The 21,637-nt window shown below is 45.6% G+C and overlaps 1 protein-coding gene across 2 annotated transcripts in view; it reads left to right on the forward strand.

Annotated features, from left to right (window-relative positions):
• The window catches only part of RICTOR (RPTOR independent companion of MTOR complex 2), a 200,969-nt gene that overhangs the window by 122,985 nt on the left and 56,347 nt on the right, over positions 1 to 21,637 (forward strand). For both annotated transcript variants that reach the window (XM_056546097.1, XM_056546101.1), the window contains exons 11-16: positions 6,292 to 6,374; positions 8,932 to 9,019; positions 12,483 to 12,573; positions 16,528 to 16,594; positions 16,677 to 16,757; positions 19,814 to 19,914. In XM_056546097.1, coding sequence (XP_056402072.1) covers positions 6,292 to 6,374; positions 8,932 to 9,019; positions 12,483 to 12,573; positions 16,528 to 16,594; positions 16,677 to 16,757; positions 19,814 to 19,914 — 511 coding nt within the window. The remainder of the gene's footprint in view (positions 1 to 6,291; positions 6,375 to 8,931; positions 9,020 to 12,482; positions 12,574 to 16,527; positions 16,595 to 16,676; positions 16,758 to 19,813; positions 19,915 to 21,637) is intronic.

Here is a 21,637-nt window from a genome sequence, read left to right on the forward strand (position 1 = left end):
GTTATCACACATTGTCTGAACATGCAGATGCTTCGCTGTGAAGTGCAATCCATCTTTATCACATCCCGACATGATTGTTATGCTGCATCTTTTCTTAGAACTGTACATTGTACACTGTAGAACTGTACACTGTGGATACATTGTTATCAATTCTTAGTCGTATTTAGAGATAACAAAGGAATGACACTCTGCAAAGTCATAAGGAAGAATAGTTATTTCTTGGGGAATACAAGTATTTACTAAAATAAGCATGTAAAGAAAGATGACCTTCCCCAGTCCAAGCCCATGTCCTTTCAGCTCATCCAAGGGTCGGGAACCTTCTAAGATTACTTCAGACATCTTCCTGGTACCACCCAACACTGTACTTCTTTTGTAGGTTTAGCCTCCTTACTTTGTACTTGTTGTAGTTAGTCTCCCTGCTCTGTACTCTTTGTTGGTGGAGCTTCTTTACCTAGGTGGAGCCTCCATACCCTGTGGTCTTCGTAGGTGGAGCTTCCTTGCTCTGTACACTTCATAGGTGGAGCCTTCCTGTCCTGTTCTCTTTATATGTAAAGCCTCCGTGTCCAATACTCTTGATATGTAGAACCTCACTGCCCTGTTCTATTTACAGAAGAAGCCTCCCTACCCAGTACTCATCAAAGGTGGAGCCTCCCTGCCATGTTCTCTTTAAAATTGGAGCGTCCCTGCCCTGTTCTCTTTATAGGTGTAGCCTTCCTGCCCTGTTCTCTTTATAGGTGTAGCCTTCCTGCCCTGTTCTCTTTATAGGTGGAGACTTCCTGCCCTGTTGTCTTTATAGGTGGAGACTTCCTGCCCTGTTCTCTTTATAGGTGGAGACTTCCTGCCCTGTTCTCTTTATAGGTGGAGACTTCCTGCCCTGTTGTCTTTATAGGTGCAGTCTTCCTGCCCTGTTGTCTTTATAGGTGGAGCCTTCCTGCCTGTTGTCTTTATAGGTGGAGACTTCCTGCCCTGTTCTCTTTATGGGTGGAGCCTTCCTGCCATGTTCTCTTTAAAATTGGAACGTCCCTGCCCTGTTCTCTTTATAGGTGGAGGCTTCCTGCCCTGTGCTTGCCATAGGAGGAGCCTTCCTGCCCTGTTCTCTTTATAGGTGGAGTCTTCCTGCCCTGTTCTCTTTATAGGTGGAGTCTTCCTGCCCTGTTCTCTTTATAGGTGGAGTCTTCCTGCCCTGTTCTCTTTATAGGTGGAGTCTTCCTGCCCTGTTCTCTTTATAGGTGCAGTCTTCCTGCCCTGTTCTCTTTATAGGTGGAGACTTCCTGCCCTGTTGTCTTTATAGGTGGAGACTTCCTGCCCTGTTCTCTTTATAGGTGGAGTCTTCCTGCCCTGTTCTCTTTATAGGTGCAGTCTTCCTGCCCTGTTCTCTTTATAGGTGGAGACTTCCTGCCCTGTTGTCTTTATAGGTGGAGTCTTCCTGCCCTGTTCTCTTTATAGGTGGAGTCTTCCTGCCCTGTTCTCTTTATAGGTGGAGTCTTCCTGCCCTGTTCTCTTTATAGGTGGAGTCTTCCTGCCCTGTTCTCTTTATAGGTGCAGTCTTCCTGCCCTGTTCTCTTTATAGGTGGAGTTTTCCTGCCCCGTTCTCTTTATAGGTGGAGACTTCCTGCCCCGTTGTCTTTATAGGTGGAGTCTTCCTGCCCTGTTCTCTTTATAGGTGGAGTCTTCCTGCCCTGTTCTCTTTATAGGTGGAGCCTTCCTGCCCTGTTCTCTTTATAGGTGGAGACTTCCTGCCCTGTTCTCTTTATAGGTGGAGCCTTCCTGCCCTGTTCTCTTTATAGGTGGAGACTTCCTGCCCTGTTCTCTTTATAGGTGGAGACTTCCTGCCATGTTCTCTTCATAGGTGGAGACTTCCTGCCATGTTCTCTTTACAGGTGGAGCCTTCCTGCCCTGTTCTCTTTATAGGTGGAGCCTTCCTGCCTGTTGTCTTTATAGGTGGAGCCTTCCTGCCCTGTTCTCTTTATGGGTGGAGCCTTCCTGCCATGTTCTCTTTAAAATTGGAACGTCCCTGCCCTGTTCTCTTTATAGGTGGAGGCTTCCTGCCCTGTGCTTGCCATAGGAGGAGCCTTCCTGCCCTGTTCTCTTTATAGGTGGAGACTTCCTGCCCTGTTCTCTTTATAGGTGGAGCCTTCCTGCCCGGTTCTCTTTATAGGTGGAGACTTCCTGCCCTGTTCTCTTTATAGGTGGAGACTTCCTGCCATGTTCTCTTTATAGGTGGAGCCTTCCTGCCCGGTTCTCTTTATGGGTGGAGCCTTCCTGCCCTTTTCTCTTTATAGATGGAGCCTTCCTGCCCTGTTCTCTTTATAGGTGGAGACTTCCTGCCCTGTTGTCTTTATAGGTGGAGACTTCCTGCCCTGTTCTCTTTATAGGTGGAGCCTTCCTGCCCTGTTCTCTTTATAGGTGGAGACTTCCTGCCCTGTTCTCTTTATAGGTGGAGCCTTCCTGCCCTGTTCTCTTTATAGGTGGAGACTTCCTGCCCTGTTCTCTTTATAGGTGGAGACTTCCTGCCCTGTTCTCTTTATGGGTGGAGCCTTCCTGCCCTGTTCTCTTTATGGGTGGAGCCTTCCTGCCCTGTTCTCTTTATAGGTGGAGCCTTCCTGACCTGTTGTCTTTATAGGTGGAGCCTTCCTGCCCTGTTCTCTTTATAGGTGGAGCCTTCCTGCCCTGTTGTCTTGATAGGTGGAGCCTTCCTGCCCTTTTCTCTTTATAGGTGGAGCCTTCCTGCCCTGTTGTCTTGATAGGTGGAGCCTTCCTGCCCTTTTCACTTTATAGGTGGAGCCTTCCTGCCCTGTTGTCTTGATAGGTGGTGCCTCCTTGCCCTGTACATTTCCTAGATGGATACTCCCTGCCCAGTACTCTTTGAATGTAGAATCTCCCTGCCCTACTCTTTTTATAGGTGGAACCTTCCTATCGTATTCTCCTTAACCACGCAGTCATATCGGGTCGGTCCTGGCGGCTATCAACAGTCGCGACCGATCGCGGTGATGCCCGGTATTAACCCTTCAGATGGGTCCATCAAAGTTGACAGCTGCATCTGAAGTGAAACCGAAAACATCCCGGCAAAACATTGCAAAAAAAAAAGTGTTAATAAATGTGATTTAACCCCTTCCCTAATAAAAGTCAGAAGTAATTATGTAAATAAATATAAACATATGTGGTATCGCCACGTGTGTAAAAGTCCAAACTATAAAAATATATCATTAATTAAACCGCGCGGTCAATGGCGTACATGTAAAAAAAATTCCAAAGTCCAAAATAGCGTATCTTTGGTCACTTTTTATACCATTAAAAAATGAATAAAAAGCAATCAAAAAGTCCAATCAAAACAAAAATGGTAACGATAAAAACTTCAGATCACAGCTCAAAAAATGAGCCCTCATACCGCCCCTTATGCAGAAAAATAAAAAAGTTATAGGGGTCAGAAGATGACATTTTTAAACGTATACATTTTCCTGCATGTAGTTATGATTTTTTCCAGAAGTCCGACAAAATCAAACCTATATAAGTAGGGTATCATTTTAACCGTATGGACCTACAGAATAATGATAAGGTGTCATTTTTACCGACAAATGTACTGCGTAGAAACGGAAACCCCCCAAATTTACTAAATTATGTTTTTTCTTCAATTTTGTCGCACAATGATTTTTTTTCCCGTTTTGTCTTGGATTTTTGGGTAAAATGACTACTGTCACTACAAAGTAGAATTGGTGGCGCAAAAAATAAGCCATAATATGGATTTTTTGGTGGAAAATTGAAAGCAAAAACTGAAAAACGCTATGTCTGTAAGGGGTTAAAGGTAAAATCATCCTCCCCAGGTTTGTTGCCTGTGACCACAACAGTTGTTAGGAGGTAAGATTTCAGGTCACCAAAACAGGAAATGATGTCATTTGATTGGCAGCTGTAGACCGGAGAGCATACACAAAGCATTATACATGTATGCTATCCTATCTATAACATTACCGTATATTGTAATGCATGTGTATATGTATGTGATTGTGTATGAGGTTGTTTTCTTACTGGAGCAACCCTACAAAAACCAGCAATTTTCGGATCTGCTTGTTGTGGATCCCTGCTCTGTTAATGGCTGATAAAGGCCGACATTTCCCCTAACTGTAGTTAACACTGTACAGAAAGCTGTGAGCGCTAAAGCCACACCAGAGGGTCTTGTGGTTGAGCGCTCGCCTCTTGTCACCTCTGTTACTGTAACGTGGGAAAACGGATACGACCGCTGCAGCGGAAGCCGAAAATGTGTGACAGTAAATGAGAGGAAAACAATCTTTTGTTCTGCTCACTCACCGTACACATCTGACTTTGTAGTTGTTGTTATATGATCTGGTTTACTGTAGTGACTAACACAGTATTCTGATCTCCCCCTGAAATTCTACACAGTTGGCTTGGAGGCTTTGATTCCTCTGCAGCACCCCCACAGGGGAAATTAAGCATTACACCAGTGCTTTCCAAACCGTTTGTCTCCAGTTGTTGCAAAACTACAACTCCCAGCATGCCTGGAAAGCCTTCAGCTGTCCAGGCATGCTGGGAGCTGTAGTTTTGCAACAGCTGGAGGCATACTGTTTGGAAAACACTGCATTACACAGTGTCCATTCACATCTATGAATTGTGTAGTGCAGAAAAATGTGGGCTCCACACAAGATGCTGATCTCCTGATTTGTTTGCAGCGCCACCACAGGGGAAATGAAACATTACACCGGTGCTTTCCAAACAGATTGCCTCCAGCTGTTGCAAAACTACAACTCTCAGCATGCCTGGACAGTCAACAGCTGTCCAAGAATGCTGCAAGTTGTTCTTCTGCAACAGCAGGAGGCACACCATTTGGAAAACACTGCATTACACATCGTCCATTCACATCTATGAATTGTGTAGTGCAGAATAATATGGACTCCACACAGGATTCTGAACTCCTGATTTGTTTGCAGCGCCACCGCAGGGGAAATGAAACATTACACCAGTTCTCTCCAAACCGTTTGTCTCCAGCTGTTGCAAAACTACAACTCCCAGCATGCCTGGAAAGCCTTCAGCTGTCCAGGCATGCTGGGAGCTGTAGTTTTGCAACAGCTGGAGGCATACTGTTTGGAAAACACTGCATTACACATCGTCCATTCACATCTAGGGATTGTGTAGTGCAGAATAATATGGACTCCACACAGGATTCTGATCTCCTGATTTGTTTGCAGCGTCACCGCAGGGGAAATGAAACATTACACCACTGCTTTCCAAACCGTTTGTCTCCAGCTGTTGCAAAACTACAACTCCCAGCATGCCTGGACAGTGAACAGCTGTCCAAGAATGCTGCAATTTGTTCTTTTGCAACAGCAGGAGGCACACCATTTGGAAAACACTGCATTACACATCGTCCATTCACATCTATGGATTGTGTAGTGCAGAATAATGTGGACTCCACACAGGATTCTGATCTCCCGATTTGTTTGCAGCGCCACCACAGGAGAAATGAAACATTACACTGGTGCTTTCCAAACAAATTGCCTCCAGCTGTTGCAAAACTACAACTCCCAGCATGCCTGGACAGTCAACAGCTGTCCAAGAATGCTGCAAGCTGTTCTTTTGCAACAGCAGGAGGCACACCATTTGGAAAACACTGCATTACACATCGTCCATTCACATCTATGGATTGTGTAGTGCAGAATAATGTGGACTCCACACAGGATTCTGATCTCCCGATTTGTTTGCAGCGCCACCACAGGAGAAATGAAAAATTACACCAGTGCTTTCCAAACCGTTTGCCTCCAGCTGTTGCAAAACTACAACTCCCAGCATGCCTGGACAGCCTTCGGCACACCATTTGGAAAACACAGCATTACACAGTGTCCATTCACATCTATGGACTTTCTGTGTAGTGCAGGGTATGGACAGGTCCTCCATAGAGAGTTTATCTGGCCAAGAGATGAGGATTGTGAACATAGGACTGTCTGGGCATGATGGGTGTTGTTGTTTTGCACTGGTTTGGAGTATAGATGACAATCAGAGCTGACCCCATAGGTCTTCAGCAGTGGGAGTGGGGTTGCTACAATGTCTGATTTCGGCACAAAGACCTGTCAGTACTATATCACCACCATGTCATCTCAGTCTAGTCTTCAGTGTTTTAAAGAGTGAATGCACATTAAAATTTTTATCTCTAAAGTCTGTCTATTAGAAGGATTATAACTTCTCCGGATTTACAGCAGTATATTGCAGCGCAGGTTATTGCTGCATCTCATCCATACCTAAGAGAGCTCCTGCCATTGGCTGACATGTTCTTTTCCTTTGTAGGTATTATTAGCCTGTGCAAACCTGGAAACTCGGGCATCCAGTCCCTGATCGGAGTCCTTTGTATACCAAACATGGAGATACGGGTACGTTGAAAGCTGAAGTTTATTGGTCAGAAGAGAGTTTTTTATCTTAGTACATTAATGGCCTATTCACACGTACAGTATTCTGCGCAGATTTGATGCGCAGTATTTTCTGCTGCAGGTTTCAGCGTAAACTGAATCACTGAACACAGTTTGAAATCCTGCGCAGAATACTGTACGTGTAAGTAGATCCTAAACATTCCCAAGAGATATCTAGAAGGACTGAGACCTAAGACTTGTCTTGTATTAGGCCAACGTGGCTGCAATTTTTGTGTGATTCAGTGGATATAAGCTGCAATACCAGATGCAACTCATAGGGGGAGGTTTATCATAACCTGTGTGCAGATTACTACTTTTTAAAAGTCCTCTAAAAAAAAAAAAAAAAAAAAGCATTGGTTGCTATGGGCAACTGCTCCACTTTCCCTCTGCACAGGTTTTGATAATTCTCTCCCATAAACAGACATGTTTACCTAATCCTGAAGAAACCTTTAAAAATTTTTTCCCATAATGACAAATTATCACCTAGCCAGCCGCTTTACTTAGAAATCCTAATAAGGCTGGGTTCACACCACGTTTTGTAACTACGGTTCCCGTATACGGCTGGGAGGAGGGGGGGCGGGGCTTAATCGCGACGCCCACACTCAGCCGTATTCGAGAACCGTATTTAATGCATGTCTATGAGCCGACCGGAGTGAACCGCAGCCTCCGGTCGGCTTTGTTTTCGGCCGTATGCGGTTTCCCGACCGTAGGCAAAAACACGGTCGACCACGTTTTTGCCTGCGGTCGGGAAACTGCATACTGCCGAAAACGAAGCCGACCGGAGGCTGCGGTTCACTCCGGTCGGCTCATAGACATTCATTAAATACTGTTCTCGAATACAGCTGAGTGCGGGCACCGCAATTAAGCCCCGCCCCCTCCTCCCAGCAGTATACGGGAACCGTAGTTACAAAACGTGGTGTGAACCCAGCCTAAGCAGCACATCCGCTCAGAAGACACAAGTATAAGGTGCACGCCATCATCGGGTTCCTGGTCAGGGAATTCAACATAAATCCAATGAAGAAGATCGCAGCACAAGTAGGAATTCAATAAAGTGTGGTGTTTATTGTGTCCTCAAAATAAGTGCCGCTTTACTTAGCTATTCTTGGTGAATTAAGCCTCGGCTCAACCACTGTGCTAATTAAACGGGGACCCCGTGGTCATGTAAAGGGATTATCCCAAGATTTAAAATGATCCCCTATCCAAAAAATGCTTTTGATCGCAGCCACACACAGTCGGATAGGCGTGGTGCGAGGTACGCTATGCCCCGCCGCCGCCACGCCCACCCCTGTACGTCAGCACTGGGACCGCTGTGTGATTGACACACAGATCCCAGCGCATGCGCCCCTCAGCTCAGCTAACAAGCGCCGCAGCATTTGGTATCCAGGAAAGCGCTCACTCCTGCCTGCCTCCTCAGTGCACCTGTGCAGTGCTAGAGAGCGCACGTCCTCTCTGCCTATAGTAACGGGACTGTCCTGCACGCATTTGCAGGAGAGAAGAAAGCAGAAGCAAGAGGATAGCAGGCACGGAGTACAGTACATAAATTATAAAAGGTGCATATCTGAATAAACTTGTTTTTGGCTCGCACGTTAGCTGAGCTGAGGGGAACATGCGCTGGGACCTGTTTGTCAATCACGCAGCAGTCCCAGTGCTGACGTACAGGGGTGGGGGTGGGCGTGGTCGCGGCGGGGCATAGCGTACCTCGCGCCACACTTATCCGGCTGTGTGTGGCTGCAATCAAAAGTATTTTTTGGGGTGATAAAAGCCGGCATAAATAAGGTAAAAACGGTGCTGTACACACCATCTGCATGCAGTACAAAGGCTGTGTGTAGGTTATATAGCCCGGAGTTCATGACAGTTGCGCTTTAAATCTCTTGGGTTCCCTTCTTTTAAAGGACATCTGCAGCCTTATAACACTTATCCCCTTTCCACATGATAGGGGATAAATGTTTGATGGCAGGGGGTCCGAACGCCCCCTCCCCACACAGTTCTGTGGGAGAGGTGGGGAGGCACGAACGCTGTCTCCCTGCCACTCCCATAGAACTACATGGAGAAGGCGTCTCGGACGCAACGTCATGCTGCGCCCGACACGCCTCTTGCATGGGAGAGCCATGGCCCCGTGCATGAGATCGCTGGGGGGTCGAGGCTGGGCCGAGTCCATCACATCACCAACAACTGAAACTGGTTCATTCAGGCAAATCCATCCAGGGCATTGATGTGGTAAGAGGTTGACAAAGCGAGATGACTCTTTTGCCAACCATCTACCCACCACCAGCCAAGGGGAATAGAAAGAAATGGACTCCTGTTTTCCCTCCCAGGTTTTCTTCACTCTTCCTGTATCAGTTTTGCACACTGACGATCAGACATTTTCTATGATTTTATTATTTTTTCCTTTATACCTTTGATTGTATGTTTAGTTTTAGAGTCAGGAGGTAGTTTTACTTTGGTTTGAATGCTTTATTACTGTTTGTTCTGGGCACGCGTCCATTGATTTGTATTTTATCTCTTATATTGTTTTGCACAGCGAGGTCTTCTCGAGGTACTGTATGAAATTTTTCGCCTTCCTCTTCCTGTTGTGACAAAGGACTTTATTGAAGGTCTTCTGAGTGTGGGTGAGTTGTAGTAGGAGGAAGGATTGTTCTTGCCCTCGTGGAGTTGTATCAATAGCCTTGTGGATTCTTTTTGTTGTTTGTTCATTGAAGGGAATCTATCAGCTGACAATTCACATTACAACCTGCTGACGCTGATAGCTGACAGAGACGTATGCTATCTTAAAGGGGTACTCTGTCCCTAGACATCTTATCCCTTATCCAAAGGATAGGGGATAAGATGTCTGATCGCTGGGGTCCCCTGCGATCTCCCTGCGGCACCTGGCGTTCGTTCAGAGCGTCGAGTTCTGTGCCGGAGGCACGTGACGTTATAGTCGTGCCGAGCTTGTGATGTCACAGCCACGCCCCCTCACTGCAAGTCTATGGGAGGGGGCGTGTCATTCGTCACGCCCCCTCCCATAGGCTTGCATTGAGGGGCATGGCCGTGACGTTACGAGCGGGGCGGGATCGTGATGTCACAAGCCTCTGCCCCTTATCGACAGTCATCCGGCTCGGATTGAAGTTCGCTCCGTGCACCGGATATCTAGGGTGCCACAGCCGAGATCACAGGGGTCCCCAGCGACGGGACCCCCACGATCAGACATTTTATCCCCTATCCTTTGGATAGGGGATAAAATGTCTAGGGGCGGAGTACTCCTTTAAGTATATCTGTCTTTGCTTCCAAAACGTAGGAAAATCTGGTGGTCTAGAACACCTCCTCTCTCTCCCTCGCATCCCTAGTTGATTGACAGTCAGCTGGAAGCCAAGCCCTGTTTCTATATGTCGTTCCTGCGCAAAATGCAAAGCACGTGAATGAGATTTGGAATCAGGGATCTTTTTCCACGTAAATGTTAATCAGGGAGGGGAGGGGGGAGCAATGAGGGGGGCACCTGATAATAAAAGCATTTTTATACATTATAAAAGCACAAACATATATATGAAATGTACCATGTGTCTCTTTGTCGTAACAGCATCCAACAGCGTAGTTTGGAATGTGATTTGAAGCTTACACAGTGATAATCCCATCTTATACCGTGACTATGCCATTAATATCAACGATGGGAATGCACCTTTAAAATGGGAACAAACATCATACCTCTTTTTTTAATACAGCTCCTATATGTTTCCATGACTACGGACTTCTAAAGTTTGTAAATAAGCGAGCAGAGTTGGGACAGGAGAAGCATGCAGCATTACACTTTACATTGTCATTGCTTGTCATCTGTTACCATTGAGACCCAAAGGTTTGCATAGGAGCTGTGTACAGAAAACCATCTCCCATCTGCACCTGGCATTCGTTTAGAGCGTCTGGTTCAGCGCCGGTAGCTCGTGACGTCACAGCCGTGCCCAGCTCGTGACGTCACTGCCACGCCCCCCCCCCCCCTCAATGCAAGTCTCCCATAGACTTGCATTGAGGGGGCATGGCCATGATGTCACGAGCCTCCGCCCCTCATCGACATTTATCCGGCACGGAGCGAAGTTCGCTCCGTGCACTGGATGTCTGGGGTGCCGCAGCTGAGATCACAGGGGTCCCCAGCGGCCCCAGGTTTTAATTAAGACAATTTAATAATTTAAGATTTTTTTCAAACCGCCCTTCCACCCCTTTAACACTACCGGTGTGTTCCTAAATTCTGACACCCGTTATTCAGCAATAACGGGTCATGAACAAATGGATGAAATAACTGAATACAACGGACATGTGCCATCCGTTATCACCCGTTATAGTCCGTTACTTTATGTCCATTATTTTATTTCCATGTGACTTCCTGGTTGCGATGCTGTACTGAGCATGCTCAGTAGCAATAACAGACAATGAAGCATACAGAAAGCAGGTATCCCGGCTCATTCCCTGGTCTGGATGCTGGGTGCGGAGTGGGAGTAGACCTCACCCGGAATAATCACAAAGAAAGAGAAGAACTTCAGCTCAGGAAGATACGGCTTTATTCACATCAACGAGGCAACAGGTACAGGGAGGAAGTGACGCGTTTCGGCCAGGTGCTGGCCTTAGTCGTACGACTAAAGCCAGCACCTGGCCGAAACGCATCACTTCCTCCCTTTACCTGTTGCCTCGTTGATGTGAATAAAGCTGTATCTTCCTGAGCTGAGCTGGAGTTCTTCTCTTTCTTTGCAATAACAGACATTAATGGATGTCATTCGTGAACTTCAATGGTACAATTTAAATGTCCGTTTTTCCACCATTATTTTTGACGGGACAAAAATGAGTGCGTTACTTGCCCAGTCAAAAATAACGGACGTTAGTCATAACGGGACGTAACTGGATGGTCAAAAAATCCCATTGACATGAATGGGATTTTTTCAAGGTCGTTTTATGGTCTTTCTGATGGGAGTAATGACGGAGGTTTTTACAGGAGGATAATGGTAGTGTGAAAGGGGCCTTATTTATTTATTTTTCTTAGATTCACTGGAGCAAAAACAATAGGACTGCGAATCCTACAAATCTAAACCCCTAAACTACACTGTACACTCTTCATGCATTTCACATTGCTTCCCCCCTCCCCCCCCCAATGACCTCCATTATACCCTAAGGGAGTTTATATTGGGGGTTGCCTGCATGAGACCGCCCTTTCTATTGATAGTTATAACATTTCCAATCATGACCTTAAATGGCCACTGTCATTAATTTTTTATATGTTGTAGTACTTATTTACTACAACATATTTCTAATATACTTCAATAATTTTTTTGGTGGTTAAAATATTGTATTTTGCTTTTGAAATCCGGCCACTAGGGGTCTCCCTCCTAGTGACCGGCTGCAGCCTGCTGTGACGTCACAGCTGAATTTGGACCAATCCCGGCCGGGAATCTGTCCGAATTCAGTCAGCCCGCCCTCGTTCCCTATCTGTCAATCTGACAGGCGGGAGCGGGCGCTGTGAACGCTGGGGCTGCGCGCATTGGCTCCCTGGCCTCGCACACCGGCCTCGCCTCCCGGCATATACACACGGCAACGCGCACTGAATCTCAGTGCTGTGCTGCTGCCGTCTCAGGACTTGGGTATCTCTGATCTTATAGGGAGTTGTTTTAGGGGGGCGGGGAGCGGGTTGCACCGCAGCCGTGGTCGTAACAAATATAGATTGTTTTCAACACAGGGTGCCTCCAGTTGTTTCACCACTACAACTCCCAGCATACCCTGACAGCCAATAGATGTCAGGGCAAGCTGGGAGTTGTAGTGGTGAAACAGCTGTAAGTACACTGTTTAGGAAAACAATCATGGCCTGTATAGATGAGCTAAGGGCGGAAGTCGGCCCCCAGCAGGCATCAGTAATATCGCACCTACTGGGGAAGTCTTCCTGGTAAGTGAGCACACTATCAAGTAGACAAAAAGGCATTTTTCATATAGTAAAAAAAAAATTTAAAGGCAGGTAGGGGGTTAGGGATAGATGGGCAATAGGCAGAGAAAGAAAAAAAAAGGATGGTGGGAGCTACTCTTTCAAATTTCTTTTGTTTTTTCTTTGTCTCTTAATTTAAGACCCGAGCCGCTTTCAGGAGTCTTGGAGACTTTCGGATGGATTTGTAGCCGCAGAAGCGAGGACTATTCTTCCCCACAGAGCGCGGTCCAGGTATGTGTTATGGAATGATGACAATTCAGCCTGCCTGCCAGATTTCTGCAATCTCAGGCTGCATTCACACCACGTTTTTGCAATACAGTTCCCGTATTAGATTTTTGTTGAAAAAATGGATTCCTCAAAACCGGACTAAACTGTATCAAAACGTGTGTACAAATTTTAACCCGTATACGGTTTGAAAAATGATGTCCGGTTGCATCCGTTTTTTAGGGAAAAAAAACATATACGGTTTTCACTCCATTATGAATAAAGTTTCACTTGTTTGATTGAAATTCCAAGAAAAAAAACTTTCGGCGTGCACTGCACATGTACAAAGTCAAAAACCGGATGGTGCCAGCCGGATGGAACCGTACGCACCTACGGTTCTGTACGGTTCCCATTGACTCCCATGTTAAAAAAAACATATACAATTTCAATACAGTTTTTCACCCGGACCAAAAACCATGGTAGGCTATGGTTTTGGGTACGGGGAAAAAAAAGGGACAAAACCGTATGTCGCTAAACGGATGCAACCGGATGCATCGTTTGGCATGCGGTTTTCAATGGAGAGTCGATGCATACGGTTTTCAATACGGTTCTGTAAGTTTTCAAATTGAAAATGTATACGGGAACTGTATTGCAAAAACGGGGTGTGAACCCGGCCTAAGCTGAAAGTTTGTTTTGATGTCTATGATGGGACCGTGCAGTGATACTATGTAGGATTGTGCTTCCCAACCATGGTTCCTCCAGCTGTTGCAAAACTACAATTCCAAGCATGCCCGGACAGCCGTTGGCTGTCCGGGCATGCTGGGAGTTGTAGTTTTGCAACAGCTGGAGGCACCCTGGTTGGGAAGCACTGATGAAGGAGGAAGTCAGGATGGTTTTTCAGCCCCTATATGCGAACAATGAAAACTTTTATAATTCATTGACAACAAAAAAAAGCTCTTGAATGTATGATCAGTTCAAGTCTAGGCCCCCCCAGGCCCCTTCCTATCGACAGACAGTGGCCCACATAGAAGTACAGCCATGCCCGGTACTAGAGAAAACACCACAGCACCAAGTTCTAGCCCTGGTGGTTTAAAGTGGTACTCCGCTGGAAAACTATTTTTATTTTTTAAATGAACTGGTGCCAGAAAGTTATACAGATTTGTAAATTACTTCTATTTAAAAATCTTAACCCTTCCAGTACTTATCAGCTGCTGTATGCTCCACAGGAAGTTCTTTTCTTTTTTTTAAATTTATTTCCAGTCTGACCACAGTGCTCTCTGCTGACACCTCTGTCCATGTCAGGAACTGTCCAGAGCAGGAAAGGTTTGCTATGGGGATTTGTTCCTACTCTGGACAGTTCCTAAAATGGGCTGAGGTGTCAGCAGAGAGCACTGTGGTCAGACTGGAAAGAACTACACAACTTCCCCTGGAGCTTACAGCAGCTGATAAGTACTGGAAGGGTTAAAAATTTTTTATATAGAAGTAATTTACAAATCTGTATAACTCTCTGGCACCAGTTGATTTGAAAAAAAATGTTTTCCAGCGGAGTACCCCTTTAAACCCATCACCGACTTATTAATTTCTTATTCTAAGGATGGCCCATCAATTGAAAATGTAACCCCTTAAAGGGTACCTCTCATCAAATAAACTTTTGATATATTTTAGATTAATGAATGTTGAATAACTTTCCAATAGCATGTTAATGAAAAATATGCTTCTTTCTATTGTATTTTTCCCCATCAGTCCTGTCCGCAAGCATTTCTGACTCATGCTGGAGTCCTAAACACTCAGAGCTGCCAGCCTGCTTTGTTCACAGCCAAACAGGCTGTGAACAAAGCAGGCTGGCAGCTCTGAATGTTCTCCTTTGTGAACAAAGCAGACTGGCAGCTCGCAGTGTTTAGGACTCCAGCATGAGTCTGAAATGCTTGCTGCCAGGACTGGTAGGGAGACCCCTAGTGGTCATTTCTTCAAAGTGGAAAATTAAATAGAAAGAAGCATATTTTTTTAATAACATGCAATTGTAAAGTTATTCTGCATACATTAATCTATAATATATCAAAAGTTTTTTTGATGAGAGGTACCCTTTAAAGACCTATCTATTTTTGGCGTTAAATGTGTATTTTTATATCATCTTGTTATCTCCTATCCATAGGATAGGGGATTACAAGCTCATTTGGGGATGGATCTGACCACTGGGACCACCCGCCGATCCGAAGAACAAAATTGTCCTCAGAATGAACAGAGTTGCATGTACACCGCTCTATTTATTCTCCATGGGGCCGCTAACCGTTTTTAATCATTGAACTCGTAAACAGTCTACAGTCCCACAGAGGATTAATAGAGCTGTGACAGCGCACAAGTAGTGTCCTCCATTCATTCCTGGGATAATGTTACCCCCGTTTCAGGATCGGGGGGAGTTCCAGCGGTCAGACCCCCCACTGGTCAGCTTGTTATGGATAGAGGATACCAAGCTGATATCGGAATACGCCTTTAATGCCCAAACAATTTTTTTTATCCAGGGGCCATAACATTTTATTTTTCCTATCGATGTAGCTATATAAGAGCATTTTTTTTTTTCTTTAAGCCAGCCATTGTTATTTATTTTATTTCTTTCTTTCTTACCTTAAAGGGGTATTCCAGGCAAAAACTTTTTTTTTATGTATCAACTGGCTCCGGAAAGTTAAACAGATTTGTAAATTACTTCTATTAAAAAATCTTAATCCTTCCAAAAGTTATTAGCTTCTGAAGTTTTCTGTCTAACTGCTCAATGATGATGTCACGTCACGGGAGCTGTGCATGATGGGAGAATATCCCTTGCATGATGGGAGAATATCCCCATAGGAACTGCACAGCTCCCGGGATGTGAGTCATCAGAAAGCAGTTAGACAGAAAACAGCAACTCAACTTCAGAAGCTAATAACTATTGGAAGGATTAAGATTTTTTAATAGAAGTAATTTACAAATCTGTTCAACTTTCCGGAGCCAGTTGATGTATAAAAAAAAGTTTTTGCCTGGAATACCCCTTTAACACTTAAAGGGGTACTCTGCTGCTCAGCGTGTGCAACAAACTGTTCCGAACGCTGGAGCCGGGAGCTCGTGATGTCATAGCCCCGCTCCTCATGATGTCACACCCCACCCCCTCAATGCAAGTCTATGGGAGGGGGCGTGACAGCCGTCACGCCCCCTCCCATAGACTTGCATTGAGGGGGCGGGGCAAGACAACACGAGGGGGGCAGGGCTATGACGTCACAAGCTCCCGGCGCCGGTTCCAAACGCTGAGCAGCAGAGTACCCCTTTAAACTGTCTTCTTTCACTGTCTAAAGAGATAAAGAAATTATCCAGGATTTAAAAAAACTTAATATCAACTGGTTTCAGAAAGTTAAACAGATTTGTAAATTACTTCTATTAAAAAATCTTAATCCTTTCAGTACTTATGAGCTTCTGAAGTTAAGGTTGTTCTTTTCTGTCTAAGTGCTCTCTGATGACACGTGTCTCGGGAAACGCCCAGTTTAGAAGCAAATCCCCATAGCAAACCTCTTCTAAACTGGGCGGTTCCCGAGACACGTGTCATCAGAGAGGACTTAGACAGAAAAGAACAACCTTAACTTCAGAAGCTCATAGGTACTGAAAGGATTAAGATTTTTTAATAGAAGTAATTTACAAATCTGTTTAACTTTCTGGAGCCAGTTGATAAATAAAAAAAAGTTTTTTCCTGGATAACCCCTTTAATACAACATTTAACCTATGGATAGGAGTGGTGCTGTTTTGGGGGGGAAAAAAATGCTATTTTACGTTTTTTTGTTATTTTAATCCAGTAAAAACCCATTCTGTTGGCCAGGATCAGAGATTTGATCCCATGTGATCGCCATGAAGCACATGCACCTTTAGTATTAGTTTAATGTTGATTCAGCGTAGGTCTGCTGGCACACAAAGGAAATATAAGACATAATGGATTTTATTTTACACTGTATTGTCTTCCAGACCCGACCTTATTGACAACTATCTGGCTCTAGTACTGTCCGCTTTCATTACTAATGGACTATTGGAGGTAAGTGTCTGTGATTGTAATAATGTAGCAGGAATAGTGCCATGTGATCCAGCGGATAACTTCATTGTTTGGCTTTACCCAGGGCTTGGTGGAAGTGATTACAAGCAGCGATGATGACGTATCTGTCAGGGCTACAATCATCCTCGGGGAACTCTTGCACATGGTAAGTTGTGTTTTAGCTCCAATAGCAGCTACAATTACATTGGTCCCTCAAGTTACATATTTATTGGTTCCAGAACGACCATTGTATGTTGAGACCATAACTCTATGGAAACCTGGTAATTGGTTTTAAAGGGTTACTCCGGTGCTTAGACATCTTATCCCCTATCCAAAGGATAGGGGATAAGATGCCTGATTCGCGGGAGTCCCGCCAGGATCTTGCACGCGGCACCCCGTTTGTAATCAGTCCCCGGAGCGTGTTTGCTCCGGGTCTGATTACCGGCGACCACACGGCCGGCGGCGTGTGACGTCATGCCTCCGCCCCCGTGTGACGTCCCGCTCCGCCCCTCAATGCAAGCCTAGGGGAGGCTCCCGTAGGCTTGCATTGAGGGGTGGAGCGTGACTTTGGATTGGGGATAAGATGTCTAAGCACCGGAGTACCCCTTTAAAGCCACCAAAATGTCATCCAAAAATAGAAAAAAGGTGAGGAATAAACAAAAATAAGTAAATAACTAATACAGATAAAGAAAGTCCTTACATAGAAAAGTAATAAATATCTGCAGGGAGCTGTAATCACTGTCTATGTAGAGGACAGGAGCTTCTTCAGGGTTTTGTGCAGAACACAACATGTCCTAAAAAAGTAACATGGAGCCGCCCTCACCTGGTGTCCAAAGGAGCAGCTAAACCTGGCACAGGTAAAGAGTACAGAACATGTAATACCTCCCTGTACTGTAGGGGGCACTACCAGACACCAGTCAGTGCATGTACTTCAGTAATACAGGTAAACAGTAGTACAGAACATGTAATACCTTCCTGTACTGTAGGGGGTGCTACCAGACACCAGTCAGTGTATACACTTCAGTAATACAGGTAAACAGTAGTACAGAACATGTAATACCTCCCTGTACTGTAGGGGGCACTACCAGACACCAGTCAGTGCATACACTTCAGTAATACAGGTAAACAGTAGTACAGAACATGTAATACCTTCCTGTACTGTAGGGGGTGCTACCAGACACCAGTCAGTGTATACACTTCAGTAATACAGGTAAAGAGTAGTACAGAACAAGTAATACCTCCCTGTACTGTAGGGGGTGCTACCAGACACCAGTCAGTGCATGCACTTCAGTAATACAGGTAAAGAGTAGTACAGAACATGTTATACCTCCCTGTACTGTAGGGGGCGCTACCAGACACCAATCAGTGCATGCACTTCAGTAATACAGGTAAAGAGTAGTACAGAACATGTAATACCTCCCGGTACTGTAGGGTGCACTACCAGACACCAGTCAGTGCATTCACTTTAGGAATACAGGGGTTTTACCAGTGAATGCCCATTCTGATTGGTCGGTTGCCATCTATGGGATGGCGCATTCCCGTGTGGTCCTAGCGCCGTCATGTTATGCTGGCGTCCACAGTCTTAGGAATGTCTGCATGAAGATTTTACGTGCGGACATTCCAGACATGTGAATATGGCCTTAGAGAGCTTTAAGGGACCAGAGATTGAGCATAATAAAGCAATTTTATAAAGACAGAACACGTTTGATGCCGATAAAGAATTATATGTACCCCTGGTGAAGCAGTAGTGAAACGTGCACATGGCCTCCTCCCAGCTACCTGTATTATGTTTTTCACCCTCTCTATGCAGTTTGTAGTTTGCTATTTTCTCTATATGCATATTTGTGCTTTGTAGCCATACTGTTTGCACATCTTGAACCTGTTTTTATACCTACATCTAAGTATGGAGCTTGGATAATATGTACAGGATATTTAAAGCGTACCCGTCAGATCCAACAACATTTTTTTTTTTTTAATATATCACTCAGTACCTAATCCTGACCATGTACATCTAATATTTATGTGTCTAGCACCTTTATTTATTTTTTTATTACACTTTTAATTTAGCTCACTAGTCTGTATTCCTCTCAAAGGGAGGGGGCGTGGCCTCACTGTGCAGGTCTCCGCCCCCTCCCTCAGGATGCTGTCTGCTCACATCTTCCCTAGCATTAGCAAAACTACAACTCCCAGCTTGTCCTCACTGACAGTAGCGGGACACAAGCTGACAGTGGGAGGATGTTTCCTCCAGCTGTGATCCCTGCGCTCACAGCTGTCAATCAAGGAAGTGTGTCCATGACGCATGGACACAGCAGGACTAGTATGTGTCCAAGCAGGCAGGGGGGGCAGTTGTTTGACTGGCTTTTTCAGTATGAAATCCTGAAAATTTTCTAATGAAAGCAATTGCAAAACCTATTGGTTATACATGCTTTACAACATATCAAAAGTTCTTGTATGTGACAGTGCCCATTTAAGCTGGGGGGGGGGGGGACGACACTTTTATAGGACTGCTTTTGGATCAATTTTTATGGCTTTTAAAGGAGTACTCCAGCAAAATGTAATAGGACCCCGGATCTCTCACTGACAAGCAGGTGTCGTCTACTGGTAGATGGCGCGCACTCCATTAATTTCTATAAGAGTGCTGATGATGCCTGAGAGCTGTACTCTGGTCTTTTTGGCGCTCCCATTGAAATGAATGGAGCATGTGCTGTCTGCAGCACCCGCTCCTCTCTGTCCCAGAGATTCAGGAAGGTGGGGGGGGGGCAGCATTTGGACCCCCTGCGATCAGCTACTTATACCCTATCCTGTGAATATGGGATAAGTAATTATTTGCCATAGTTCTCCTTTAATTATTGACACTAATAACTATGTATTGGATTCTACTGTGACATTCTACATATTTCTTTAGGGTTGTTCAAATATTGCAGAATAATTTAATAGGTAAATATGAGCCCTACATAGGTATTGTGTTATGGAATAGGCTCCTATATACTAACTAGGGACCTTTTACTTATTTTCTTTTCTTGGATATAACCAGATAATGAAGATGACTGGGAGAGGGTATTTATTTTATTCCAATCCTGAGCTGTGATTTTATGTCCCAAATCAGTCTCTCATTTACTGACAAGCAAAGTAATGTCCTCCATCATCCCCACCCTCATATCCATAAGAAGTTCATAAGAAGTTTCCTAAACTTGGAAAAAAAATATTCTTTCTATTTTACAGGCAAATACAATCCTTCCCCATTCACACAGTCACCACTTGCACTGCTTACCGACCCTGATGAACATGGCAGCATCTTTTGACATTTCTAAAGAAAAGAGGCTGTAAGTATTATTGTGTCATCGCTGTGGAGGCCTTACATACGGCAGTGATCATCAACCTGTGGCTTTCCAGTTGCTGCCAAATTGTGACTCTCAGCAGGCTTTCTCTGGACATGCTGGGAGTCTTAGTTTTGCAACAGCTGAAAAGCCACGGGTTAAAGCAGTGTTTTCCAACCAGGGTGCCTCCAGCTGTTGCAAAAAAGTCACCCTGCTTGGGAAACAATGCGATAAAGAGGTAATGTAGCCAAAATTAACTTTTCTCTGCCGCTTTTCATTGGGTATATGCTCTTGCCACTAGGAGGCGTTGACACTAGGGAAAAAAGTCGGCTCCTCCCTGGCAGGATTTACCCGTCACTGGTATTGAGGTAATCAGTTTTTGGCTAGTGCTAGTAGGAGGCAAGACACAGGCCTGGGAGCTCCCCAGACCTGGTCTATTATTGTATTATTTTCTAGTTAAGTACATATAGTTAGGTTCTTTTTCCTTTGTTATTTTTCTCGATTGGGCGACAGGAGCATGGCGCTACCTGATCTCCCACATGCAACAAAGGGGCACGGTGCATAGAGTATGGACCGTTAACTCCTTCTCGCCAACGGCCAGCGCCTGGAGGTGTACAATGGGTCCAGTTCCCCCACTGCCTCTGCTCGCTTAGCTATGGCAGCCTGGCATGATGCAGCGTGGCCTTTAGCTGGCTGAATACATCAGGAGGTGAATATAGCCAAGAGCTAGGTAGGTATGTGCCCTCTTTTGTGCGGTGATTCACTTCCTGAACCTCTGACAGGACTATGGCGGGACTTAAGGGGTTAGTAATCTCCCTTAGCACAGCTACTCTGTGGACTCAGTCCACAATGGGGCAATTTCAGGGGGCTAAGGTCCTGATATTGGTCAGGATATATCTTTTATATTCTTCTCCCGCCTGTAGACTCAGTCTAGAGCTCGCGAGTTACAGCGGCCACTTCTGTTCAGGACAGCTGCCGGCTTTAGCGGCAGCCCCCTGCACTTTCTGCGGCCACAGACTCTTTCCCCTCTCCTCTCCACCCCGGCTGTTCTGAACTCCTCCGGCACTTTCTCGCCGGTGGGAGCCATTATGGCGGTATGTTGCTCTGCCCCCCTTCTTCCCTGGGTCAGCACAGGACTCTACAGATTGGCTGAGCGGGGACTCGCTCCCCGCTCTGTCGCAGGTGCCTTGGTTCAGCACCCACAGACCTGTTTAGCGGTTGGAAGTTAAAGTGGGGGTGTCAGTCACGGGGATGCTGCCGCTTTTACATATGCCAGCGGCCACGTGTACTGGGGACTCGGAGCGTAACTCCGTCTTCCGCCGCCGCCTCTACAGCGCAGGAACTGGGGGTTATAGGTCTCTTCTCTCCCCAGCTGGCTGTCATTTTGGCATGTGGGAGTGGGCATAGCTCCGCCCTCCTTCTCACCTGCAGTGTGGCATCGAGGGGTCAGTGGGCACTGTTTGTCCCTCTCCTTACTATGGGCTGCCGTGTTTAGAAGAAAAAAATAAAATATACACACACACACACACACACACAACAATTGAATCAGGTGTTACAGACGACGTCCCCGCCCCCCCCCTCCCCTTGTGGCCGTTTACTGAATCTCAGCTCTTGGTTTTTATGCTTACCATTGAGCTCCCTCTGGTGGCAACTTTCTGGCCTGCACCCCCCTGCAGTCACTCCATATCATCCCTTCAGACAGGACTTGGCGGGTCATTACCGAGGATGC

Source organism: Hyla sarda, chromosome 1, assembly GCF_029499605.1.
Source record: "Hyla sarda isolate aHylSar1 chromosome 1, aHylSar1.hap1, whole genome shotgun sequence".
In the NCBI taxonomy this organism is placed as follows: domain Eukaryota; kingdom Metazoa; phylum Chordata; class Amphibia; order Anura; family Hylidae; genus Hyla; species Hyla sarda.